Source organism: Prunus mume, linkage group LG2 (genome assembly GCF_029339155.1).
Source record: "Prunus mume cultivar Tortuosa linkage group LG2, ASM2933915v1, whole genome shotgun sequence".
Classification (NCBI taxonomy): Eukaryota; Viridiplantae; Streptophyta; class Magnoliopsida; order Rosales; family Rosaceae; genus Prunus; species Prunus mume.
The window spans coordinates 8561624-8589494 of record NC_142699.1 but is presented as its reverse complement, the minus strand read 5'-3'; the positions used below and the strand labels follow the sequence as shown (position 1 = coordinate 8589494).

The following is a 27871-nucleotide window of genomic DNA, read 5'->3' as shown; positions in this document are numbered from 1 at the left end:
CAGACGGGGAGTCATACTGCTCAACATACAATACAAACTTTCTCTTGTTTTTCGTTTCTTCAGTACGTTGGTGATGGAAAAAGGACAAGGAGAATACAGAAAGAGATCCACTTGCTGTTGCTGATGCTTAAGCAATAGATATAATGGAGCACACTGTCTGGATGACAGTGAGTATGAGGAGAAAAACAGCTGCAACGAAAGAGATAATTGTCCAAGGTGTGTTGAAATAATTCTGTCTCAACATTGCCTTCCATTTGTTCCAGTGAGTTCCGCAGTGGGAGTTCAGGGCTTCAGCAACAGTAGCAAAATAAAAGTCCTTGTCATTTATCCAAACCCCTTTTCCAAGCTTATTAATCAAAGTAGACACCTCACTGTTGTCACCTAGCCAATTTTCAACAATTCTATTCTTAACAAGCAACTCCACATCCTTTGGGGTGTTCACAAAACAATCCATGAGACGTACATAATTACTTATGTACTTCTCCTCGTAGTGGCATCGTTCAAATGCAATGAGATTTCTAATTATTAGCTCTGTCTGATCGCTTATTTCCAATCTTGGAATTTCAAGAGTCCCGTCAGCAAATTCAATATCAAATAAGTTATCCGTTGATCCCCCCTTCAACTTGACCTGCCCTGTGTAGCTCTGTGATGCTGGGTGTTCTTATATTTTTGACTTCCCTTTCATCAGTTTTTAATTTCGATGGTAGACATGAAGTTCTTATCAAATCAACAAAATGTTTGACTTCACAAAAACTTTTTCCCTCCAAAACGTCGTCTTTTGTTCCTTTCCAAAAGAAAGGAGTATTGAACACAGCGTAAGAAAGACTAATTATTGAAGGATTATCAGCATAATCAAAATATTTCTCTGGGTCAAAAAGATCCTCCAGAATGAAAAGAGGCAACTGATTTTCAAGCATCCGCAAGTCAGCCAATACATCAATGCGCATCCATGGCTTATTATATATGTAGTCATCCTCATCTCGAAATTTTGGGTTATTGTACCTCAACAAAAACTCAATAATGAAGGCGGCATCCACTAGAATGATTTGCTAAAATATGAAAACTATGAGAGAATATTTGTTTGTGGGAATTTTCTATGTATTCTTCTCCTTGTAGGAGGTCATATTTATAATACAACAAAACCTGAATGGGCAAGTAAATAATAAATTCCTAAATCTATTTACAGTAGGAAATCAGGAATTAAAGTAAATCAATTACAAATAAAATAGGAATCCTTGGTGTGTAAGGAAAGTAAGTCAATATCCACAAGTCACGCCAACACTCCCCCTCACGTTGGTGCATAGATGTCGCCAATGCCCAACTGATCCAGTGAATTGTGGAATGCTTTACTGGAAATCGCCTTTGTCAAAATATCCGCCAATTGATCCTCGGATTTCACAAAAGGAAACTGAAACACTTTAGCCTCAAGCTTCTGTTTGATGAAGTGTCGATCCACCTCAACATGTTTAGTACGATCATGCTGAACGGATTCTGTGCAATGGCTATAGCAGCCTTGTTGTCACAAAAGAGATTCATTGTAGATGTAGGTTTATACCCAAGTTCAGTAAGCAACTTTCTTAACCAAAGAAGTTCACAAATCCCTTTAGTCATGCCTCTGAACTCGGCTTCTGCACTGGATAAAGCTACTACATTCTGTTTCTTGCTCCTCCATGTCACCAAATTACCTCACCACGAATGTGAAGTAACCCGATGTGGATTTTCTATCTGTTACATTACCTGCCCAATCTGCATCTGAATAACCATCAATATTTAGATGACCATGCTTTGAGAACATAAGTCCTTTTCCAGGTGCAGACTTCAAATATCTAAGTATTCGAAGAACTACATTCATGTGGTCTTCACTTGGAGAGTGCATAAATTGACTGACAACGCTCACTGCATAAGCAATGTCTGGTCGAGTATGTGACAAATAGATCAATCTTCCCACTAACCTTTGGTATCTTTCTTTGTTAGTTGGAACTTGATTCAGATATTCTCCAAGATGATGATTCTGAACAATAGGAGTGTCCGCAGGTTTGCAATCTAGCATTCTTGTGTCTGTCAACAAGTCCAAGACATATTTCCTTTGAGAGAGAAATATGCCTTGCTGCGATCGAGCCACCTCAATTCCCAAGAAATACTTGAGTCCACCTAGATCCTTCATCTCAAACTCTATAGCCAGATAGTCTTGTAGCTGTGATATTTCCTGTTTATCATTCCCAGTAATAATCATATCAACATAAATTATTAATGTTGTTACCTTCCCTTTCCGATGTTTTAAGAACAAAGTATGATCTGAGTTGCACTATTTGAAACTATTGTTCTTCATTGCCATGGTGAACCGTCCAAACCATGCACGTGGTGACTGTTTCAACCCATACAATGCTTTTCGTAGCCTGCAAACTGTTCCAGTCCGAGTAGTATTATAACCAGGAGGAATGTCCATGTACACCTCCTCCGTGAGTTCGCCATGTAGAAAAGCATTCTTCACATCAAACTGGTGTAGTGGCCAATCCAAATTAGCTGCAAGGGACAATAAGACTCTGACGGTGTTTAACTTTGCAACTGGAGCAAAGGTTTCTTTATAGTCTATACCATAGGTCTGTGTGTACCCTTTTGCCACAAGTCTTGCCTTGTATCGCTCGATAGATCCATCTGCATTGTGTTTTATAGTAAACACCCATCTACATCCGATAGTCTTTTTTCCTTGTGGTATAGTCTCCAATGTCCAAGTCTGATTTTTCTCAAGAGCTTTCATCTCCTCTTTTATAGCTTGGACCCACTTAGGATCTTTCAATGCTTCAGAGACCTTGGTTGGAATATGGATAGCAGACAACTGATGCACAAAAGCCTTGAGTGGTTCAGACAGCTTCTCAGTAGATACATGATTTGCAATTGGATACTTGGATGTCTTGCCAATATCAGGTGAATAGCGGTTTGGTGGCTTCCCACGATTTTGCCTGAAAGGTAATTGATATCCAATAGTTTTATCCTCTAAATGCACAAGTCTAGTAGGAGTAGTTACCTCAAGAATATTCTCGTGAGATTGGTCTGTTGGTACCGCTGAGTTAGAGGGGTCTTCATCTTGTTGTTCTCAGTATTATCTGTAGGTGTGAGACTCGGATCGAAATATCTTCGTATGGATCTGTGGGTCGGTAATTGATCGCTATGAATGGGCGATCGGTCGCTGCAGAGAGTAATCTTGTGCTCCGCACTGGATGATCAATCATTTCGTACATAGGAGAATTTCTTCGTTTTCCAAGTTGCTCCACTCGCTCTTCATTTCGTATCTCCCCAAGCGTAGAATTGGATGATGGGTCATGGAAGAACAGCTCAGATTCCGAAAGGTCACATCCAAAGTGACATAGGTACATCGGGTAGGAGGGTGATAACAACGGTAGTCTTTCTGATGAGTGGCATAACCCACAAAAACACAACGAAGCGCACATGGATCAAGTTTGCTACGTTGATTTTTGTGGAGATGAACGAAAGCCACACATCCAAAGATTCGGGTGTGAGTACCAAAACAGAGGGCAGAGGTCTGTGTTGCGCAAGCACCTGTAATGGAGTTTTAAAAGTCAAAGAAGGCATGCGGTTGATTTGGTGAACTGCAGTGACAATAGCATCATCCCAGTGATGGCGAGGAACATGACCGCCAATCGAAGTGCTCGGGCGGTTTCAAGAAGATGTCGATTCTTCATTTAGCAACACCATTTTGTTGCGGTGTCTGAGGACAAGTCGTCTCATGGATAATGCCATGTTGTTGGAAGTAAGTCTGAAAGTCATGATTGACAAATTCTCCACCATTGTCGGAGCGAAGAATCTGGATTTGAGCATTAAACTGAGTTTTCATTTGTTTGTGGAATGACTGAAAATGGGAAAACACTTCATTTTTATTCTTCAGCAAATAAAACCATGTCATCCGTGTACAATCATCTATGAATGTGACAAACCATCGAACACCAGAAGGAGCAGTGATAGGTGAAGGTCCCCAGACATTAGAGTGAATTAACGTAAATGGAGTAGTACATTTGTTCGTACTCAACGGGTAGGGCACACAGTGACTCTTAGCCAAAATACAAGTATCACATGTGAAGTCGGAGTCCTTGAAACCTGAGAATAAATTTGGTATAAGATGCTTCATATAACTAAAAGACGGATGTCCCAATCGACGGTGCCACAACCAAATTTGCTTTTGTTTGCTATCGGAGGATGCGTCACATGCATTAGCCATGCCAAGACTGAAGTCATCGACATAATATAGCCCTCTCTTAGTACCACGACCAAGAATCTCCTTAGTGTGAATATCCTGAAGGCACAAAAACTCGGGTAAATGAGTACACAACAATTCAATTGTTCAAGAAGTGACAAACGGACAACAATTTAGTGGATAAAGATGGAACAAGTAAAGTATTAGACAGTGTGAGAGAGGATGAGAGTGCAATGCCAGCCCACAGGATAAGTAACGCCATTGGCATTTGCAATACTGAGTTCGTCGAGGTGTAGTATTCAGAAAATCATCGAGGATCAAACGTCATATGATCGGTTGCACCGAATCAATTATCCAACTTCGGAATCAATCTTATCGGAAGTATGGAATCCATAACCACCATTACTTGGTCGTATTGCATTGTCCTCGATCTTTAAGAGTAGCCCACCAATCGGGATAGCCATGCAATTTAAAACAAGTCTCACGAGTGTGTCTCGGATCATTACAATATGCGCAATCTAGTCTATGTGTCGGTGTCGTTAGTTGAGAAGTCATAATCTGCAGCGGAAGATGCATAGGATAGGTAGAGTAGGAATTCGGATCGGATCCGAGCTGAGTCGGGAGTCGAAGTCGAAATCGGGATCGAGGTCTGAATCATAGACAAATTCGGGGTTGTGGTCATCATCGGAGTTGGGGTCGAGGTCGTCTTCGAGTCGTGGTCGGGTCGTCGTCGTCATAGTCGAGGTCGGGGTTGGGGTCGTCAAAATAGGATCCTGATTTCGGATCGGGTTCGGGGTCATCAAAATAGGATCCTGATTCAGGATCAAATTCGGGGCCAAAGTATGCATCTGTAGGAGTTGAGCCATTTGGGCACTCAACTCAGGTATGGTTGGTTGAGAAGGAGAGAAAGAGTCGGTGGTGTTACCTCCATGAGGGTTGAAAAAATCATCAACCCCCATAGCGGCGGCTGGGGTTTGAAACTAGAGTCAGCAATTCCAAGATCGCCGCTCTGATACCATGCTAAAATATGAAAACTATGAGAGAATATTTGTTTGTGGGAATTTTCTATGTATTCTTCTCCTTGTAGGAGGTCATATTTATAATACAACAAAATCTGAATGGGCAAGTAAATAATAAATTCCTAAATCTATTTACAGTAGGAAATCAGGAATTAAAGTAAATCAATTACAAATAAAATAGGAATCCTTGGTGTGTAAGGAAAGTAAGTCAATATTCACAAGTCACGCCAACATGATTCTTAGAAATTCTTCACTGCTATACCCAATCGGTTCTGCATAACAACTTCTCAATTTTACTTCTTGGCCCTTTATTTTCCTTTTATAAAACTCCAAGTTTAACTGGTTTCTACGTAGAAAATCTCGTAGATACCTCTTTTTGTGATATTCCATAACATTTAAGTGTTCTTTTCCATGTGTAGTGGGCCTATAGAGACTACAAGAGGTGTGTAGGCTTCGTCATCGTTTCCCTGCCGTAGTCTTTTAGGAACTCTGTAGATACACCGCAAAGGGGACAAGGAGAAGCCACCCAATTCCAGCATTAAATCGTATGCGTTTTCTATGTCATTTGGACCTTCATCAATTTCTTCCATTTTCCTCCTGATCATACAGTGATTCAAATATTTCATTATGAACGTTGGAGATGCTTTAAGCAAACTTTTGAAAACAACAACAACAAAAAAAAACATCATGAAGAAAGAGGGAAGGCCGAAAGAGGCAAAATCTTAGTTGTAAGGTAACAGGTTGGTTCGAGGACTCATTGGTCAAAGGAAAGATGGAGCGGAAATTAGGAAGTTTCTTTATTTCCTTTTCTATAATTGATTGTAATTCATTTAAAAGTAGTCTCCAAGTAAACCTAGGATTCCTTATAAGATTTTTAAATCTTTCTATATACTTAGCCTTCTGGCTCTATCAACACATAGAGAAATATTCTTCTCAACAGAGTCTCCAATTTGACATGGTATCAGAGCTCCAATTCTAGGTGTCTCTTTGTTTACAAACCCTAGCCGTCTATAGGTGACACTATCAACACCTCCCAAACATAAGCCAAAATTCCTCCAACTGAAACTATGGATCATACTGATCCTTACCTCTATCAGACACAATATACTCCACCACCCGCAGCAGAAGGTTTCAAATTTGTTAAAATAATAATAATGCACACTTGTACTAGAATAATATAGAAAAGTCTAGAAAAATTGAGAAAAGATGACAAGTCAAATTTGAGCTCTACACTAGAAACATCCTATTAATTATATAATGTATTGTAACTAGAAAATTCTAGACTTATATTATAACTAGTGGCTGGAAAACACTTTTGGAAGTCGGTTACTATGCAATAACCGACTTCACTAGATATTTACCATCCTTTGTGTCGGTTTAGCTACTCTATATATAGCTATAGCTAGCCCACTTATGTATTCAAGTTAAGAAAGTTGAAAAACTACCAGCTGTCTAAACCCCCATCAGCCACCTCTTGTATCCAACTATCTCTCTTGTACCCTTTTTATTTCAATCAATAAAATAAAATAATCTTGTTACTCTTTCAAAAGCTTTCTATTCATCATCAAGCTATTATCCTAAGCCTCTCTTCTCCCTAGAACTAACAAAATTCTCCACTAAGGAGTATGCTCAACTCAAGTCTTTGCTTTGTGATGGTAAACCTCGTGCTAATTTCATAAGTAAAATACCTTCTTTTTGTGCCTTCACGGGCTCATCATCCACAAATCCTTGGATACCTGACAGTGAAGCCACTAATCACATTGCGCCTCCTTCCGGGCTATCTGTTACTACCCCACTCAACTCCACTGTTGATCTTCCTGATGGGTCTCATGCGAAAATCAGTGGCCTTGGTTCCCCATCTCTAGGTCCAAACTTATCTGTTGATTCTTTGTGTGCCTTACTTTCATGTTAATTTACCTTCTGTTAGAAAACTTACATCTAGTCTCAATTGTTCTATTCACTTCTTCCCTACCTTTTGTGTCTTACAGGACTTGACTTCAAAGTGGATGATTGGCCATGGGAAACAAGTTAATGGCTTATACTACTTGCTCACGAAAGAGAATGTTACCACTCCACCATCCACATCCAACACCACCACATGCCACCTCAATCACAAATTCGTTGCTCTCTGGCATCAACGCTTAGGTCATCCCTCCAAAGAACCATCCAAATTTTAGTCTCAAACAATTTCTGTTATTTTATTTGATTTGCACCATCATTGTGATGTATGCCCTTTAGCTAAGCAAACTCGTTTGCCTTTTTCTTCCAGTTCAATAAAAACTGCTCGTCTTTTTGATTTAATTCATTGTGATATTTGAGGTCCTCACCGCGTTGCATCTCATTCGGGTGCAAGATACTTTCTCACCATTGTTGATGATTACACACGCTACACTTGGCATCACCTCATGCATCACAAATTTGACACTAATTTCTTTGCTTATGTCCACAATCACTTTCATTATTCTGTCAAAAGTGTTCGTTCTGTTAATGGGACTGAATTTGTGTCTATGATCTCTTTCTTTGGTGAACATGGCATCACTTTTCAACGCTCATGCCCTTCCACTCCACAACAAAATGGTGTGGTTGAACGCAAACATAGGCCCTTACTTAATGTTGGTCGAGCTCTTCAATTTCAAGCTAATCTTCCTCTTCCTTTTTGGGGAGAAAGTGTTCTCATTGCTGCCTACCTCATCAATCGCCTTCCCCCTCAACAAAAAATCACCATATGAAATGCTTCACCAAACACCTCCCACATATGCTCATATTCGTGTCTTTGGGTGCCTTTGTTATCCTACCAACACCAACTCACCTTCCAAATTTTCACCTAAGGCTTGTCGTTGTGTCTTTGTGGGATATTCATTGGGCTAAAAGGCTTATAGAGTTTATAACCTTTCCACACACAAGTTTTTCTCTACTAGTGACATCGTGTTTCATGAATATGTCTTTCCTTACCACACCTCATTATCAAACACATATCCCATTGCTTCCACACTTTTTCCTAACCCGTTTCTAGACATTTTTCCCTTTAAACCATAATTCCACCTTCAAACAACGTCCAAAACCACAAACTGTCCAGAAACGATCAATCACCCATCGATCACTTTTTTACAGAGAGCATTCAAACTCTCCAATTGAAGAAACAATCGATCGCACCTCTCACGACGATCGATCGCCCCATGACATCGACAATGTTCCTGACTTTCCTTCCCCATAAAATATCCCAACCTCTCCGCCACTTTGTCGTAGCCAAGGTGTCTCCCAACCATCCATTCTCTTACATGATTTTCACTGCAATCAAGCTACAAATGGGTCATCATCTTCCAAGAAGTCAGGTACTTAGTTTCCTTTGTCCAATTACATTTCTTACACCTCTTTATCTCCTTCACACAAAGCTTTTGTTAACCAAATTTCAAGTGTTGTTGAGACCACTTCTTATGCTCAGGCTTCACTCGACCCTCACTGGTGTAGGTGCGGAAGCGCATGTAGAAAGGCTAGTTGATATAAAACATGGGAAATAGTTAGGCATAAAACCTTGGTTTTCTTTCGAGGGTGCATTTGCTAATGCATGGGTTGAGAATCTCTTAATTATATTTAACTTTTCAAACTGACTTCAAAAGCACTAGATTAACACACAAACATGAAATATCGTTTATCTAGCCTCCCTTAGTGTAAAAGGACTGTGACTTCATTAGCTGAAAATACTTTAGAAGAAGGATTGACCTTGAGTTCATTGACATCCGATTTTTTGTTGTTGTATTTATGGGTTTAACCTGCGTTATTTGTTATAAATAAAATTCATTTTTTTATTCTTTCCCAATGAGCTAATAGCTGGAAATCATTAGAATGACAGGTATTGGAAAGAATTTAAAATCTCATTCCCCAATATCGCTTATACAAATAAAATATTTGAAGAAATAACTCTAGCCAAATGGACTGAAGCGGTATTTCAGCCCCAAACCTTAAAATGATATGACAAAATTGTGTATTTAAAAAGTATAGCCGGGCGGCTGTACTCAGTATATATTTACAGTATAGCCGGTCGGCTATACTTTCTAAATACATTCGAATATTTTAAGAGTATTTAATATATTCAAATATTTTAATAGTATAGCCGGACGGCTATACTCTTTAAATATAGCTTGCACTGGCAGAGGACGGAGGTTGCAGTCAAAGTTTCGCTTCTCTATCAACTCAAGCTTTGATTTGTTTTCTTCGGTTTCGGATGCTTCGTCCTCCGGGTTCAGCACCGAAAAAAGACCCAATCCGCCTAGGAGGCCCACCCAACCGCCTAGCACTCACCTCGCCGCCTAGCGCCCGCCTAGCCGCCTAGCAGCCCGCCTAGGCCCATTTTTTAGAGTCTAAAGCACAAGATGCCGAGGATAAACTCGAAACGGTTGCCTCTCAGGCTCAAAAGGTCATGCACTGATGTACTCAATTCATCTTTGGTCTATGGCTATGAGTGTGTGATGTTGTTAGTGTGCTGTTCATTTTTCCGTCGGCTTCTTTCTCTGTGCTTTCAGATGGCTGACATTGTTACAAAACAATGGATTCAAATTCAGCGGCTTGAGCAGGCTCTTCATATTACACAAGTAAGTTTTTCTCTGCTTGAAACAGGCTTCAGGTTCTTTATTTGCTAAATTCATAAGTTTTGCTGATTCACTAATATTTGCTAGTTTCTTCTTGGTTAGACTGCTTTTCATTCTTTGGATATTGCATTTATGTTATAGATTTTGACATTTGATCATACCCTCTTGTTCGCTCTGAGAAAAAAAAAAAAGAAAAAAAAGAAGAAGAAAGATTTATCTCCTCCTCCTGTGTTGCATAGGAACCCAAAACCAACCCACCAAAGAACAGAAGAAAAAAAAATTGAAATATTACACCACCTCAAGTGAAAAATCTAATTCATTTAAGCTTTTATATTTGTTCTTGTATCAGCATCTGTGTTTCTGTTGTGTGAACTCCACCTCAACTCCAAAGAAAACAAAATAAAATAAAATTAGAGGGTGCATTTGCTAATGCATGGGTTGGGAATCTCTTAATTATATTTAACTTTTCAAACTGACTTCAAAAGCACCAGATTAACATACCAACATGAAATATCGTTTATCGAGCCTCCATTAGTGTAAAAGGATTGTGACTTCATTAGCCAAAAATGCTTTAGAAGAAGGATAGACCTCGAGTTCATTGACATCCCTTTCACTATAAAATCCAGGCTTTTAAGGTTGAGGCAATGACCCTTCAATTTTGAAAGATAGCAAAGATTCTTCAGCAAACATCTCCAATTTTGAAGGATTCAAATGGTGACAAATATTTTAATCTGATATCTTAACAATTTGTGTCTAATAATGGCTAATATGCCGTTAGAGAAACAGAGATGGAGGTGTGCATATCACTGTGCTGATTGTAACATTTGGCTAATATGTACCTACAGGAACTACGAATATGTCTATTTTCTAACTGTCCAGAATTCAGTCCCATATAGCATGGCTGGTCTAACAGATGTTCTATGAACTTAGCTTTCAATTCTAGCATAATATGATGATCACACTACATATATGCTTAACAAAACCCTCCATTTTACCTATCGTGCTTTGATTCTATGAGCCACATCATCTCCATTCTCCCCTTGTATATATGGATGATTGAGTACATGCTAGATAGTGAAAGTTTTTGCTTTTTGATATACTCTTAGTGGTAAAATTGGTTGCTCTTATGTCTTTTTCAGAACCAAAGGCTCCTCTTGGTTAGCAGAATTCAAAGGAATATGGTTCCAGTGACCATCTAGTAGATGCAACTTTGCCTGCTACTGAAGTCAAATCATCAGAACTGAGTATAAGGAATGGTACAAATAATGTTCACTATTATTATCAACAGTGTCTTATGCATCACGATTCTCTTTCTTTGTTTTAATGAAAGTTTGTAACTTAAATTTGTGTTTCTTATAAAAAGAAAAATTATAAATTGCTCTTATTGTAGAGTTCACGCAATAGAATTTGGTTAGTAAAATATTTTGGATGTGTTATTATAAGTGTGAAGATAGCATTTTATTCCTGTGGTAAATGGATGCTATATGTGCAATGCTTATGATTTCTTATCTCAATTATAGGAGAAACAAAGACTTCCGTAGCTTCCGGAAATGAGCATGTTGGGGAGAAGCAATTAACGGATGTCTTAGTTAATTGGTGAAACTTCTTATAAGAAGATGGAGTCCAAAATAGTAAAGGAGCCACGCACAGTTCCAACAATAAGGCACTCATCACCTATTTCCAGTCCAGGCAAGGGATATGACTTACACATTATTATTTTATTTATTTTGGAACTACAGAATTGGTTATACTTTAAGCCTTCTTTTAAGTTTAATAAAATTGGTAATATATTTAGGTGTTATATTTGGGTGTCCAATTCTTTCCTAACAAGTTAAGAGTATATATCTTCGCAACATTGAAATTGTAGCACAATTGTGACTGGTTGGTAATTTTGTTGCCTTGTCGTTTATTGAACCTGCCTTCCTTCCTTTATGTGGTAACACTTCTGTTGTTGAACATAATCATGCAGATAGTGAAGAAAGAGATCTCGTGAATATTTTTGCTAGTCTCAGTCTAAAGCCTTCAAATCTTCCTGCTCAAGATGCTCCTTGGAAGTGGGTAACTTCTCCATTTAAGATGTTACATATGTGTATTCTACCATGATTTCAACAACTCGTGCTGTGATTTGAATTAGAGTTAATATATTGTAGAAGTTAATATACTGTAGAAGTTGAATTAGAGTACAACTTCGATCTTCATGTTTTAGAGTCTAAAGCACAAGATGCTGAGGATAGACTCGAAACGGTTGCCTCTTAGGCTCAAAAGGTCATGCGCTAATGTACTCAATCCATCTTTGGTCAATGGCTATGAGTGTGTGACGTTGTTAGTGTGATGTTCATTTTGCCATTGGCTTCTTTCTCTTTGCTTTCAGATGGCTGACATTGTTACAGACAATGGATTCAAATTCAGCGGCTTGAGCAGGCTCTTCATATTACACAAGTAAGTTTTTTCTGCTTGAAACTGGCTTCAGGTTCTTTATTTGCTAAATTCATAAGTTTTGCTGATTCACTAATATTTGCTAGTTTCTTCTTGGTTGGACTGCTTTTCATTCATTGGATATTGCATTTCTGTTATAGATTTTGACATTTGATCATGCCCTCTGGTTTGCTGAGAGAAAAAAAGAAAAAGAAAAAAGGAAGATTTGTCTCCTCCTCCTGTTGCATAGGAACCCAAAACCAACCCACCAAAAAACAGAAAAAAAAAATTGAAAGATTACACCACCACAAGTGAAAAATCTAATTCATTTAAGTTTTTATATTTGTTCTCGTATCAGCATCTGTGTTTCTATTGTGTGAACTCCACCCCAACTCCAAAGAAAACAAATAAAGAAAATTAGAGGGTGCATTTGCTAACGCATGGGTTGGGAATCTCTTAATTATATTTAACTTTTCAAACTGACTTCAAAAGCACCAGACTAACACACCAACATGAAATATCGTTTATTGAGCCTCCATTAGTGTAAAATGACTGTGACTTCATTAGCTGAAAATGCTTAAGACGAAGGATCGACTTCGAGTTGATTGAGATCCCATTCACGATAAAAACCAGGTTTTTGAGGTTGAGGCAATGACCCTTCACCACTCAGCATTACAACTGCAGCTGGCATGCTCGGTCTATCTGCCAGGTTATGCTGCACACTTAAAAGACCTACATGAATTGATCTCACAACTTCATGTGGATCACTGGAGTCCCCTACTGATGCATCAAGCACTTCAATGGACCTGCCTTCTGTGTATAGCATCCATGCCTAAAGGAATTGATCAGAAGTTCAAAACCATTGTGCTTAATTAAAAGAAGAAACAGAAACAAGTAATGAGTAAATCCTTTGTTCCTCTTCCCACTCGCTATCTCTAGTACCAACCCACCTATTCTTCAGCTCATTGAAATCCTCTGTTTCTCTTCATGTGTAACCTCATTCTTCAACTCATTGAGTCCTTGTCTAGAATGTTTTGAGAGCCTTTTCACATCTATTTCTTGTCCATCTTTTAATGTACCCTGAAATCCACTAGCCACATATGATTACCAAAATCCATACTCTGTTGTTTGCAAACGTTCAATATACGACTTGTATCCATGGTCCTGACCCAAATGACATGTGGAAACTGTCAAGCTAAATGTAGGGAGGACTATATTTGATTTTACCTTAAAGACTGATCCGAAACCACCTTCTCCAAGTTTATTGTTGTTTGAAAAGTTTTTGGTTGCACAAACAACAGCGGCCAAGTCAAATAATGTCAATTCCAGATCTTCCTTTTGGCCGGGCTTTAGTTCTCCTATGAAGTGCGTTGTGAAGTAAATAATGTAGCATGGAACCTTAGCTTAGAAACCAGAGAGGCAACAGCAAAAAATTTCCATAGAACTGAACCTACCTATCTTAGAAAATGAAGGGGCAGAAGAGTAGAAAATCAAATAGCTTACCATATTTTTGTTGCTGGTTCTTCCTCACATATAATAGCAGGGGAAGGCCCAGGATCAGCAGTCCAGTGGACAACACAGTACTGGTTACTATGATCTTTGTATTGTGTCCTTGATCTAGGAATGAAGTATTTGAAAGCAGAAGATTTGAGGAGTCAGAAATTCATAAAGAAACAAATATTTACTTTTTATCATCCAACGAACAATTAATGCTAGTTTCTGAGACAGTTCTAAAGAAATATTTTTCTAACAATGTCAAAAGTTTTCTGGCTCTATCTTGTTTCTAATCATGTCACTGTTGGAAGATTTCTTTCTTCTTTTTTCCTTGGTGGTTTTTATTTTTCTTTCAAACTTTGTTTGAAACCGCAAGATGATTCCATACCTAGTTCTCACGAAGCCATTCTTATGTAAATATCTTGCCCATTTATATTGGAATATCTTATATCAACCAGATCGCTGAACCACAGCAAGCGGATATCCAAATTTGAAAAGCAGTGCAGGAGCAGTTGTTCATGCACATCATCTCACATTCCTTGAGGTTCATACTTGTGTTATACCAGGATTGTTCTGTGCTTGGCAATTTCACCCCAGAGTACTTCTTAAAGATGTCTCCACTGCAATTCAGTTGGCTCTTTCTCACACATCTATATGACCAATCCACCAAGTCCCAGTCTTGTTGAAAGTCGGTATAAATCCTTTCAATCAGCTACATACTGGGGACTTGTCAATACTACATGCACCATTCGGACCACATATTCCATATTTGTCACAGATATCAGTCGTTGCTATTAGATAAATAACCCAACCTTGGTTTCCATCACTCCCGATGTAGCTCAGCCCAAATCCATCTTGAGTTAATGCCAGCCTGAAAAGAGTTGAGCGGTTAAGAAGCCTATAACCATAATATACTTCATCATCATTATCCAACACAAAATCATATGTTGGATTTAAATTATGCATCCCACTAAATTGGATTCCATTCCATGGTGCAGTCCGATATTTTATAACAGAACCCTCCCTCAGAATTAATTCATGGTACCCATAAGGACCAAGTTGATATGGATAATGTCCTTGAGAAGGATCCTGGATGCTTTTCCAGGGTGTAAGATGCCAATTAAAACCTGTGATTTTGTTCCTAACAAGCTTCATACCTGGTATTAATGTATCACTTGGGTAATCAAAACTCTGCCATAAAATATTATCAGAGTCATTATGACCATTGCCATCTGTCACAACAAGATTTACGGAATCCAAAAGCTGTGCCCCTGGATTCTGTGCAGAACTTGATGTGTTGGAAGACCTGTAGGGTTCTTATGGTCGACAGGGACAAGAATTCCAGGGCTGCTCAACTTGAGTACACCTGATGAACCAGTGATGGGTGTGTTTCTTTTAGTCTGCACTATGCATGGAGAGTCTGACTCTAATTAGAAGATAATTGTATGAATTTGGTAAAGATGTCTGTAACTGTCTCTCACCTTAAAAAAATTTCACAATTAGCAGCATTGGCAATACTTTATTAGAAACCCTACAGTATATAGTTAAGTTGAGTAGCTGGGAAGACAATTAGTAAGATCTTTAGTCTTTCTCTAAAAGATACAGTGGAGTCCTTTGCGAATCCTTTAACTTTTTCCGTCTCATCGTCAACCATTTTCTAAAAGCATCATTCAAATATATCAACAGACTGAGTGCTCCAATACATAAGACCACATTTCCATCAGGGAGAGTACATCAGAATAAAGTACATGCCTATCCAAATGGATGAAGTTGCATACAAAATGAAGTTACCTTGATGCTATCCTGGAATTGAGGAGACGTCTTTATCAAAATTCTCAGAAACCTAGAAGTACATTACGAGACTGATCCCCTCTCCATCACTATCACCAAGACACATTGCAACAGGATAAGTAGGCAATTGCAACAAGGCGCAGAGCAATATCATTAGATATTGCCAAAATATAACAAACAAAAGATAACAAGATAAATCAATTCTGAAAAAATACCTGCATGTTTACAATGAACACTTTCCCATATGCTTTCACTTTGGGAAGCTCAGGATGCTGGGCAATGTGATGTATCTTTTTGGGGCATATAAATACAGCAACACCTAATGGAGTATATGGACTGTAGTTCGGAGCAGTTGACTTTCGTTATCTCTGGATGGTAGACCAACAGAAAATAATATTATCATTAGCCGGTATAGCCGCGCCGCATGGATATACTGTTTATTAAAACCCCAGTCCAGCCGCATGGCTATACCCTTGTATTTAAATACTATTTTTTTTTAAAGGATGACCCGCATAGCGCTTAGCACCCACATAGCAATACAGCGCCCAAGTATGCTATACCCTTTTTGGTAATTTAAAGTATATTATTTTTAAGAGGAATATCGCTGCAACGACGATACTATTTAGGGAGTTTCACTAAAACACCCAAAATGGGGGTTGAAATTATAAAAAAACCCAAGCACTATTTAAACATATAAACACACCCAAAACCCATCATTATACACACTCAAAACCCATTTATAAACACACCCAAAAAGTTGACTTTGGGGTTAATTTTGGGTGTGTTTCTATGTTTAAATAGTGCTTGGGTTTTTTTATAAATACATGTCTAGGATTGGGTTTTTTTATAAATTTGTATACTATTTATTTAAAAATGAAACTTTAAAAAAAAAAAAAAGAAGACCCCGGCAGGTTTAGACTATAAAATATATACCTTAAAATGATTTGACAAAATTGTATATTTAAAGAGTATAGACGGGCGGCTATACTCGCCAAATATATTAGTATCTTTTTACAGTATAGCCGATCGGCTATACTTGCTAAATACATTCGAATATTTTAAAAGTATAGCCGTGGAATATTTTAACAGTGTAGCCAGGCGGCTATACTTTGCAAATATGTTCACAAAGCTTATACTCGCAGACGACGGAGGTTGCAGTCGACGTTTCGCTTCAAGCTTCGATTTGTTTTCTTCGGTTTCGACTGCTTCGTCCTCCGGGTTCGGCACCGAAAAAAGACCCAACCCGCCTAGGACGCCCGCCCAGCCTCCTAGCGCCCGCCTAGCCGCCTAGCTGCCCGCCTAGCCCCATTTTTAGAGTCTAAAGCACAAGATGCCGAGGATAGACTCGAAACGGTTGCCTCTCAGGCTCAAAAGGTCATGCACTGATGTACTCAATCCATCTTTGGTCTATGGCTATGAGTGTGTGATGTTGTTAGTGTGGTGTTCATTTTGTCATTGGCTTCTTTCTCTTTGCTTTCAGATGGCTGACATTGTTACAGAACAATGGATTCAAATTCAGCGGCTTGAGCAGGCTCTTCATATTACACAAGTAAGTTTTTTCTGCTTGAAACTGGCTTCAGGTTCTTTATTTGCTAAATTCATAAGTTTTGCTGAGTCAGTAATATTTGCTAGTTTCTTCTTGGTTGGACTGCTTTTCATTCTTTGGATATTGCGTTTCTGTTATAGATTTTGACATTTGATAATGCCCTCTTGTTTGCTGAGAGAAAAAAGAAGAAGAAAGATTCGTCTCCTCCTCCTGTTGCATAGGAACCCAAAACCAATCCACCAAAGACCCCAAAAAAAAAGAAAAAAAAAGAAAGAAATATTACACCACCTCAAGTGAAAAATCTAATTCATTTAAGCTTTTATATTTGTTCTTGTATCAGCATCTGTGTTTCTGTTGTGTGAGCTCCACCTCAACTCCAAAGAAAACAAAAAAATTAAAAATTAGAGGCTGCATTTGCTAACGCATGGGTTGGGAACTGACTTCAAAAGCACCAGATTAACATACCAACGTGAAATATCGTTTATCGAGCCTCCATTAGTGTAAAAGGACTGTGACTTCATTAGCTGAAAATGCTTTAGAAGAAGGATAGACCTCGAGTTCATTGACATCCCTTTCACTATAAAATCCAGGCTTTTAAGGTTGAGGCAATGACCCTTCAATTTTGAAAGATACCAAAGATTCTTCAGCAAACACCTCCAATTTTGAAGGATTCAAATGGTGACAAATATTTTAATCTGATCTCTTAACAATTTGTGTCTAATAATGGCTAATATGCCGTTAGAGAAACAGAGATGTAGGTGTGCATATCACTGTGCTGGTTGTAACATTTGGCTAATATGTACCTACAGGAATTATGAATATGTCTGTTTTCTAACTGTCCAGAATTCAGTACCATATAGCATGGCTGGTCTAACAGATGTTCTATGAGCTTAGCTTTCAATTCTAGCATAATATGATGATCACACTATATATATGCTTAACAAAACCCTCCATTTTACCTATCGTGCTTTGATTCTATGAGCCACATCATCTCCATTCTCCCCTTGTATATATGGATGATTGAGTACATGCTAGATAGTGAAAGTTTTTGCTTTTTGATATACTCTTAGTGGTAAAATTGGTTGCTCTTATGTCTTCGTCAGAACCAAAGGCTCCTCTTGGTTAGCAGAATTCAAAGGAATATGGTTCCAGTGACCATCTAGTAGATGCAACTTTGCCTGCTACTGAAGTCAAATAATCAGAATTGAGAATAAGGAATGGTACAAATAATGTTCACTATTATTATCAACAGTGTCTTCTGCATCACGATTCTCTTTCTTTGTTTTAATGAAGGTTTGTAACTTAAATTTGTGTTATAAAAAGAAAAATTATAAATTGCTCTTATTGTAGAGTTCACGCAATAGAATTTGGTTAGTAAAATGTTTTTGATGTGTTATTAAAAGTGTGAAGATAGCATTTTATTCCTGTGGTAAATGGATGCTATATGTGCAATGCTTATGATTTCTTATCTCAGTTATAGGAGAAACAAAGACTTCCGTAGCTTATGGAAATGAGCATATTGGGGAGAAGCAATTAACGGATGTCTTAGTTAATTGGTGAAACTTCTTATGAGAAGATGGAGTCCAAAATAGTAAAGGAGCCACGCACAGTTCCAACAATAATGCACTCATCACCTATTTCCAGTCCAGGCAAGGGATATGACTTACAAATTATTATTTTATTTATTTTGGAACTACAGAATTGGTTATTCTTTAAGTCTTCTTTTAAGTTTAATAAAATTGGTAATATATTTAGGTGTTATTTTTGGGTGTCCAATTCTTTCCTAACAAGTTAAGAATATATATCTTTGCAACATTGAAATTGTAGCACGGTTGTGACTCTGGTTGGTAATTTTGTTGCCTTGTCATTTATTGAACCTACCTTCCTTCCTTTATGTGGTAACACTTGTGTTGTTGAACATAATCATGCAGATATGGAAGAAAGAGATCTCGTGAATATTTTTGCTAGTCTCAGTCTAAAGCCTTCGAATCTTCCTGCTTGAGATGCTCCTTGGAAGTGGGTAACTTCTCCATTTAAGATGTTACATATATGTATTCTATCATGATTTCAACAACTCGTGTTGTAGAAGTTGAATTAGAGTACAACTTCGATATTCATGTTTTAGAGTCTAAAGCACAAGATGCCGAGGATAGACTCGAAACGGTTGCCTCTCAGGCTCAAAAGGTCATGCACTGATGTACTCCGTCCATCTTTGGTCTATGGCTATGAGTGTGTGATGTCATTTTGCCATTGGCTTCTTTCTCTTTGCTTTCAGATGGCTGACATTGTTACAGAACAATGGATTCAAATTCAGCGGCTTAAGCAGGCTCTTCATATTACACAAGTAAGTTTTTTCTGCTTGAAACTGGCTTCAGGTTCTTTATTTGCTAAATTCATAAGTTTTGCTGATTCACTAATATTTGCTAGTTTCTTCTTGGTTGGACTGCTTTTCATTCTTTGGATATTGTATTTCTGTTATAGATTTTGACATTTGATAATGCCTTCTTGTTTGCTGAGAGAGAAAAAAAGAAAAAGAAAAAAGGAAGATTTGTCTCCTCCTCCTGTTGCATAGGAACCCAAAACCAACCCACCAAAAAACAGAAAAAAAAATTTGAAAGATTACACCACCTCAAGTGAAAAATCTAATTCATTTAAGTTTTTATATTTGTTCTTGTATCAGCATCTGTGTTTCTATTGTGTGAACTCCACCCCAACTCCAAAGAAAACAAATAAAGAAAATTAGAGGGTGCATTAGCTAACGCATGGGTTGGGAATCTCTTAATTGTATTTAACTTTTCAAACTGACTTCAAAAACACCAGATTAACACACCAACATGAAATATCGTTTATCGAGCCTCCATTAGTGTAAAATGACTGTGACTTCATTAGCTGAAAATGCTTAAGGCAAAGGATCGACTTTGAGTTGATTGAGATCCCATTCACTATAAAAACCAGGTTTTTGAGGTTGAGGCAATGACCCTTCACCACTCAGCATTACAACTGGAGCTGGCATGCTCGGTCTATCTGCCAGGTTACGCTGCACACTTAAAAGACCTACATGAATTGATCTCACTGGACTCTCCTACTGATGTATCAAGCACTTCAATGGACCTGCCTTCTGTGTATAGCATCCTTGACTAAAGGAATTGATCAAAAGTTCAAAACCATTGTGCTTAATTAAAAGAAGAAACAGAAACAAGTAATGAGTAAATCCTTTGTTCCTCTTCCCACTCGCTATCTCTAGCACCAACCCACCTTTCTTCAGCTCATTTAAATCCTCTGTTTCTCTTCATGTGTAACCTCATTCTTCAACTCATTGAGTCCTTGTCTAGAATGTTTTGAGAGCGTTTTCACATCTATTTCTTGTCCATCTTTAAATGTACCCTGAAATCCATTAGCCACATATGATGACCAAAATCCATACTCTGTTGTTTGCAAACGTTCAATATACGACTTGTATCCATAGTACTGACCCAAATGACATGCGGAAACTGTCAAGCTAACTGTAGGGAGGACTATATTTGATTTGACCTTAAAGACTGATCCGAAACCACCTTCTCCAAGTTTATTGTTGTTTGAAAAAATTTTGGTTGCACAAACAACAGCGGCCAAGTTAAATAATGGCAATTCCATATCTTCCTTTTGGCCGGGCTTCAGTTCTCCTGTGAAGTACGTAGTGAAGTAAATAATGTAGCATGGAACCTTAGCTTAGAAACCAGAGAGGCAACAGCAAAAATTTTCTATAGAACTGAACCTACCTATCTTAGAAAATGAAGGGGCAGAAGAGTAGAAAATCAAATAGCTTACCATATTTTTGTTGCTGGTTTTTCCTCACATGTAATAGCAGAGTAAGGCCCAGGATCAGCAGTCCAGTAGACAACACAGTACTGGTTACTATGATCTTTGTATTGTGTCCTTGATCTAGGGATGAAGTATTTGAAAGCAGAAGATTGATTGTCAGAAATTCATAAAGAAAAAAATCTTTACTTTTTAATGCTAGTTTCTGAGACAGCTCTAAAGAAATATTTTTCTAACAATGTCAAAAGTTTTCTGGCTCTATCTTGTTTCTAATCATGTCACTGTTGGAAGATTTCTTTCTTCTTTTTTCCTTGGTGGCTTTTATTTTTCTTTCAAATTTTATTTTAAACAGCAAGATGATTCCATACCTAGTTCTGACGAAGCCCTTGCCCACTTATATTGGAATATCTTATATCAACCAGATCGCTGAACCACAGCGAGCACCCCCTTCCTCCATCTCGGATATCCAAATTTGAAAAAGCGGTGCAGGAGCAGTTGTTCATGCACATCATCTCACATTCCTTGAGGTTCATACTTGTGTTATACCAAGATTGTTCTGTACTTGGCAATTTCACCCCAGAGTACTTCTTAAAGATGTCTCCACTGCAATTCAGTTGGCTCTTTCTCACACATCTATATGGGCAATCCACCAAGTCCCAGTCTTGTTGAAAGTCGGTATAAATCCTTTCAATACTACATGCACCATTCGGACCACATATTCCATATTTGTCACAGATATCAGTCATTGCTATTAGATAAACGACCCAACCTTGGTTTCCATCACTCCCGATGTAGCTCAGCCCAAATCCATCTTGAGTTAACGCCAGCCTGAAAAGAGTTGAGCTGTTGAGAAGCTTATAACCATAATATCCTTCATCATCATTATCCAACACAAAATCATATGTTGGATTTAAATTATGCATCCCACTAAATTGGATTCCATTCCATGGTGCAGTCCTATATTTTATAACAGAACCCTCCCTCAGAATTAATTCATGGTACCCATAAGGACCGAGTTGATATGGATAATGTCCTTGAGAAGGATCCTGAGGGCTTTTCCAGGGTGTAAGATGCCAATTAAAACCTGTGATTTTGTTCCTAACAAGCTTCATACCTGGTATTAATGTATCACCTAGGTAATCAAAACTCTGTCATAAAATATTATCAGAGTCATTACGACCATTGCCATCTATCACAACAAGATTTCCCGGATCCAAAAGCTGTGCCACTGGATTCTGTGCAGAACTTGATGTGTTGGAAGACCTGTAGTGTTCTTATGGTTGACCGGGACATGAATTCCAGGGTTGCTCAACTTAAGTACACCTGATGAACCAGTGAGGGGTGTGTTTCTTTTAGTCTGCACTATATATGGAGAGTCTGACTCTAATTAGAAGATAATTGTATTAATTTGGTAAAGCTTTGTTTGTAACTGTCTCTCACCTTAAAAAATTTCACAATTAGCAGCATTGGCAATACTTGATTAGAAAGTAGAAACCCTACAGTATCTAGTTAAGTTGAGTAGCTGGGAAGACAATTAGTAAGCGTTCAATACTAAAGTTGAATAGTGGGGAGACAAATTACTAGAGTTTCAAGTTCAGATAAATAGGATGAATTTCTCATAAGGGATCCCCTTTCACTGTAGCTTGGAGTAGAATTCGTTTTGACACAGTATCAATTATCAATGTAAACATGTTACTGATGCATTATCGACAATATCGATGCAAGTCATATCAAATTTAGATGCGTAATTGAATGGAAACAAACATCACTCTCTCCAGTGTGAAATGGAGAAAATTCTCCTCAATCAAAAGTGGGCTTACTTCAAATTTAGTTCAAGAATGATGGTGTCTTGCCTGACAATTGACAATTAGGAGCGTTCCTCTAGTAGAAAAATCTAAATCATTTGTGGTCATCCACTCACTTGGTTAGTCTTCCAGAATCAAATACCAAATCAACTCAAAGGAAGCTGCAATTTTCTGAATTGTATACTTGTTTTAATTCTTCCTATATTTTTCTCTCTTTCACTTTTTTTTGTCTCCCTCAAGTTAATACTTAAGTGAGTTGCCAAATGGGGGAAAAAAGAGAGTAGAAGAGATGAACCCCACATTTGACATTAATGCCCAAGAGAAGTACCAATAAGAGCATCTCCTATAATTTAACACACATTTCTTATTTTTTTTCAATTCTAACATCATGTCATCTATATCGCAATAGGCCATTGTAGGTAAATTTTCAAATAACCAAGTTGCTCTCTATTTTCCAAAGAAGACAAGAAAACAACTTACCATCTATTTGGTGCTGCTTCTTCCAAACATTAGAAAAAACAGAGCTACACTCAGGAGGAGCCCAGGAGATGACACAATACTGCCTACTATGATTCTTACTTTCTTCACATTCAATGTGACTATAAAATATAACCCAAGTGGTCTAACCCCCCGGGGCGGAAATTGGGTTTAGCAGGTTTTGCACTGATTGTTGTAGTCTTAAAATAAATAGTTTAGCGAGTGCAAACCTCGACCCTAAAAAACAAGAAAAACTAAACTAAAAACAAAAAAATTTCTCATGTATAGCCATGCGGCTATACGGCCATAGTACCACTGCACGGCGAATCTTGTTAAGTAAATTATAGGAGTATCGCCGCATGGCTATACTAATTATTAAAAAAACTAAAAGGACCCCAGTAAAGCCGCGCGGCGATACTCCTTTTATATATTATATGATATATATATATATTATAATATATTATCTAATATTTGGAATATTTACTCTAAAATAAACTATATATTAGGTTCTTTTTGTCTACAAATTGACCATTAAACTTCTTAATCACTCTTATACTTTCAATTAAATCTACTAGGCTAGGTTATGATATTTGCACTAAAAACCCCCTTTTTTTTTCTCTTTCTGTTCCTCTTTTGTTCAACTTGAGCTTAAGTTTTGTAATTTTTCCCCCCTTTTTAATGTCTGAGTAGGGTACTTTAATATTGGGATTTATGAACTTTTTTTTTGTATTTCTTCTCTATGTTGGAATATAAATTACAGATATTTAGTCATATATCCATTCTTAGCACTAATATTATAAATAAACCCTATATCATTTAATTCCTCTAAACAAACCCAAAAAATAATAGATGGCCCTATTGAATTTAATTTTGATTATTAAATTACTTTGATGCCCTATTGAGTGTTTTGGGCTTTTTTGTATGAGATTTTGGAGTTGGGTTTGTTTTAAGAAATTAATGGCAGTTTTGTAATTTAAAAGAAGTAAAGTCTTTTTGTTATGTTGTAAATGGGTTTTGTCACATCCCTAGATCGGCTCCGTCGTAGTACGATATTGTCCTCTTTGGGCCCTCCTCTCTGCCCTCATGGTTTTGTTTCTGGGAGCTCATAAGCAACTTCTCAGTAGGTCACCCGCATTGCTCTAGCCTCAACTTGCTTAATTTCGAAGTACCCATGACTCCAAAGCTAGTGAACCTCCCAAAAGGCCTTGTGCTGGATAGAGGTGGGCATGTACATATAAGGCACATCACCCCCTCTCCGTTGGTCGATGTGGGATATTACAATCCACCCCCCTTAAGGGCCCGAGGTCCTGGTCGGCACACTCGCACCACACAGCATAGTGGCTCGATATCAAATTGTCACATCCCTGGACCAGCTTCACCGTAGCACGATATTGTTCGCTTTGGGCCTCCCTTTCTACCCTCACGGTTTTATTTCTAGGAATTCACGAGCAACTTCCTAGTGGGTCATCCATCCTAGGATTACTCTAGCCCCAACTGACTTAACTTCGGAGTTCCCATGATTCTGAAGCCGGTGAGCTCCCAAAAGGCCTCGTGCTAGATGGAAGTGGCCATGTACATATAAAGCACATCACCCCTCTCTGTTGGTCGATGTGGGATATTACACTTTGGATGTGTTTAATTTCATATATGGTTTTTTTTATAATTTGAGCTCCTATATTGGATATAATAGTGAATCTCCATTTATTAACTTTTGAGTCTTTAATAGTGTAGATGATGAGATTAATATTCAACCATTTTATAATATGAAATTAAGGACAATCATGATTGTAATGAATGAATTGTTAATCAATATGAAATGATATTATGAAGTAAGCTAAATCGAGTAGTTAGTATCGTATTAACTTATTAACCGGTTAGCGCTTGAGCCTCCATATTCATATTATTTTATAAAATTTTGTGAAGGGCCCCTTCTAATGCAAATTCCTGGCTGCACCGCAACTTGGTAATGTGTGTGAAACACCCCTCCTTTTGTCGTTTAGACTATCGGTTCGCTTGTATTAATAAAATAAAATAAAAGATAAATTTATAAATAAAACAAAACACATATTAAAGCCTAACTGTTAACAATGGATCCAACATAAGATCCAGCCCAAGCCCATGAATAAAGCCACTGAAAACGGTTGGACCTAATTTTAAACACGTTAATGCGTTATAGGTTTTTTCCCGGCAAACCGTTAGTCTCTCCTCCTTCAGCTTTAGACGAGCGGCATAGTCTCTTTCGTCATTTTCTGTACCTAATAGAAGTGTAGGCAAGCTTTTGATCTTGGCTCTCCTGTGCTTGCATCTTACCTTTTTTATTGCCGAGTAAGCCGTCTCAAATGGTTGGTCATTCAGTTCATATGTGAAAGCAACAAATTGCACGCCATGTGTTCGATGTATTGCCTTACCGAATTCAATGCCCTTTTACTATTGCAGTTTTAACTTCGGAGCGTCGACTTGAAGGGTTATTTGAGGTTTTTTTTTCCCAGGTCACAATGGCCCGTAGACATGTAGACAGGTTAATACATGGTGCAAGGCATCTAATGGCTAAGCGAAAGGGAGCTGTCCATTTGAATGGGATGCTACATCATTGCTCAGAGGAGTCTCATGGAGAGCCTATGCCCCGAGAATGGTATCAAAAGGAATTCCCCAAGTTAACAAAACTAACCCAATTGTTAAAAAATGTCGATTTGGTTGATGGAAGGCTTGTTAACATCAGTGATGGTTCGATTATCATGGATGACCGTATTGAACACAGAATGCTTACTTTCAAGTCACTTGCCAGGGAATTTATTGGTTCTCCATTAGTTCAGCAAACGTTAAAGAATGATGTTGTGGTGTTCTCAGGTGGTAGAATCTGTAATCAATTTGTGTGTTTCAGTAAACCAAATGAAAGAGAGCCCATGGTTGTAAAAACACTCTCCGTAGTAAGTGGCTTTCTGAACATCACTGCTCAACAAAGACAGTCAGTCCGTGTTACATTATCTCCACAGATTACACAGCACCGCATATGGACTGGGACGCTTGAGGAGGTACTCAATGGATTGAAATCCGAGTTGGAATATTTAGATCATCGGTGCCCAAGCAAAGGAACGAAGATGGGACAGCAGATAGTTGCTAGCTGTCTAAAGTTCTTGGCTGACACATCCACATCCATTTCATATGAACATGATTGCTCTTCATGGACGCGCCTATCGCCTGCAAAAGTTACAGACTCTTCTGGTTTGCAAAAATGGGAAGATGTTCTTGAGATGTTCAACGACCTCATTGATTGTTTGAAAAATGAAAGGGAGTTACTTCTTTACGTAGCGAAGCTTGAGGTCTTGAAAGAGGGGCTGTCTCAGATCAAGGATGTGTTGACTGATAGAAATATAGGACACAAGGAAGTTCGGCATCAAGAAAGCCTAGTGCAGAAGAAGCTGACAAAGACATTGGGTCATTCGTCCAAGTGCCTGTTCACACTTTTGTTATATTACCTCTTTGGGCATGTTAGAGATATTGAAGTGGACGTACGTGGCGGTATTTATAGCAGCGGTAGTGAGAACGATTTCTGCTTGTGCATGGGAAGGATTGTGACTTCAGATGAGGAGGAGATGGTTTGGAGTGGGGTGAGGCAGTTGGACAGGGCTCTTGGACTTTTCAAGTTTGTATGGGAAACAGCAGGGATGAAAGGAGCTTTACAACCGCAAGGGCATATATGGTGCGTAGGGGCTGAAGGCAGAACACTTACATATAGAGGAAACACATTTTTTGTCCATGGGATTCATGTTTGACAAACACTTATCTTAGAATATGAGTTCAAATTTCAAAACCTTTTTTTTTCTTTCTGAAATCAGGACCAGTGTGGAGAACTAGCAAGGATTGGAGAAACAGATTTTTGGGCGTCACTTGACCACAGATTGTTGATTGCTCAAATGTGTAGAATTGGCCATCTTAAATGTCAAAATGATTTATCAATTGTGGTTTTTTTAGAAACGTTTATGGTTGTCAATGGACAGAAGACAAAGAACATAAACCTTTCTCAGCAAATTGAAATTCTCAGTGCATGCTCTGTTCTTCCATAGCTTGCAAACCTTCTCTGCCACGGTGAAATGGATCGATATAGTTTAGGCCGTTCCATTTGTTTGATGAAGCATTCGTTCTAGGGATTCTGTATATACATAACAAAATCACTAGAATGATTCTTAGAAATTCATCACTGCTAAACGCAATGGGTTCAGCATAATAACTTCTTAGTCTTGCTTCTTGGTCCTTTATTTTCTCTACATAATACTCCAAGTTTACCTGGGTTCTACAGAGAAAATCTCGTAGATACCTCTTTTTGTGGTCTTCCATGGCATTTAACTTTTAAGTGCTGCTTTCCATGGTGAAGTGGGCTTATAGAGACTACCTAAGGTGTGTTGGCTTTGTCATTTCCATGCCGTAATCGCTCAGGAACTCTGGAGATACACCTTAAAGGGGACAAGGGAGACAAACTATCCAATTCCTCGCCATCGAAAGTACAAATAGATGGAATGGGTTTTCTATGTCATTTGCAGCTTCATCAATTCCTTCCATTTTCCTCATCACGCGCGGTGATTCCAATATTTCATAATGAACATTGAAATGAGATGCTACAAGCAAACTTATGAAAAGAAACAGAAATACCAAAAAGACAAATCATTGTAGATGGTTTAGAAAATCTAAACATTGCAATTATCCTCCTTTGCCCAACTCCTAGGAGCAAACGT

At 38.2% G+C, this 27871-nt stretch overlaps 1 protein-coding gene, 2 long non-coding RNA genes and 2 pseudogenes across 3 annotated transcripts; 3 read left to right on the top strand and 2 right to left on the bottom strand.

Annotated features, from left to right (window-relative positions):
* Window positions 1–75: 75 nt before the first annotated feature.
* On the bottom strand, window positions 76–27698 carry LOC107880256 (UPF0481 protein At3g47200-like; annotated as a pseudogene).
* LOC148919550 (uncharacterized) lies at window positions 9414–11498 on the top strand. Its single transcript, XR_016123865.1, has 4 exons — window positions 9414–9643; window positions 9750–9818; window positions 10955–11071; window positions 11336–11498. It is a non-coding gene; the product is annotated as an uncharacterized LOC148919550 (long non-coding RNA).
* LOC107880257 (G-type lectin S-receptor-like serine/threonine-protein kinase At4g27290) lies at window positions 13188–15378 on the bottom strand (annotated as a pseudogene).
* LOC148919549 (uncharacterized) lies at window positions 16694–18704 on the top strand. The gene is made up of 4 exons (XR_016123864.1): window positions 16694–16889; window positions 16996–17064; window positions 18165–18281; window positions 18536–18704. It is a non-coding gene; the product is annotated as an uncharacterized LOC148919549 (long non-coding RNA).
* Window positions 25298–27170, top strand: LOC103319958 (uncharacterized). The gene has a single exon (XM_008221546.3). It carries the CDS (start codon window positions 25637–25639, stop codon window positions 26912–26914), a length of 1278 nt encoding a protein of 425 aa, XP_008219768.2. The 5' UTR covers window positions 25298–25636; the 3' UTR covers window positions 26915–27170.
* Window positions 27699–27871: the final 173 nt, after the last annotated feature.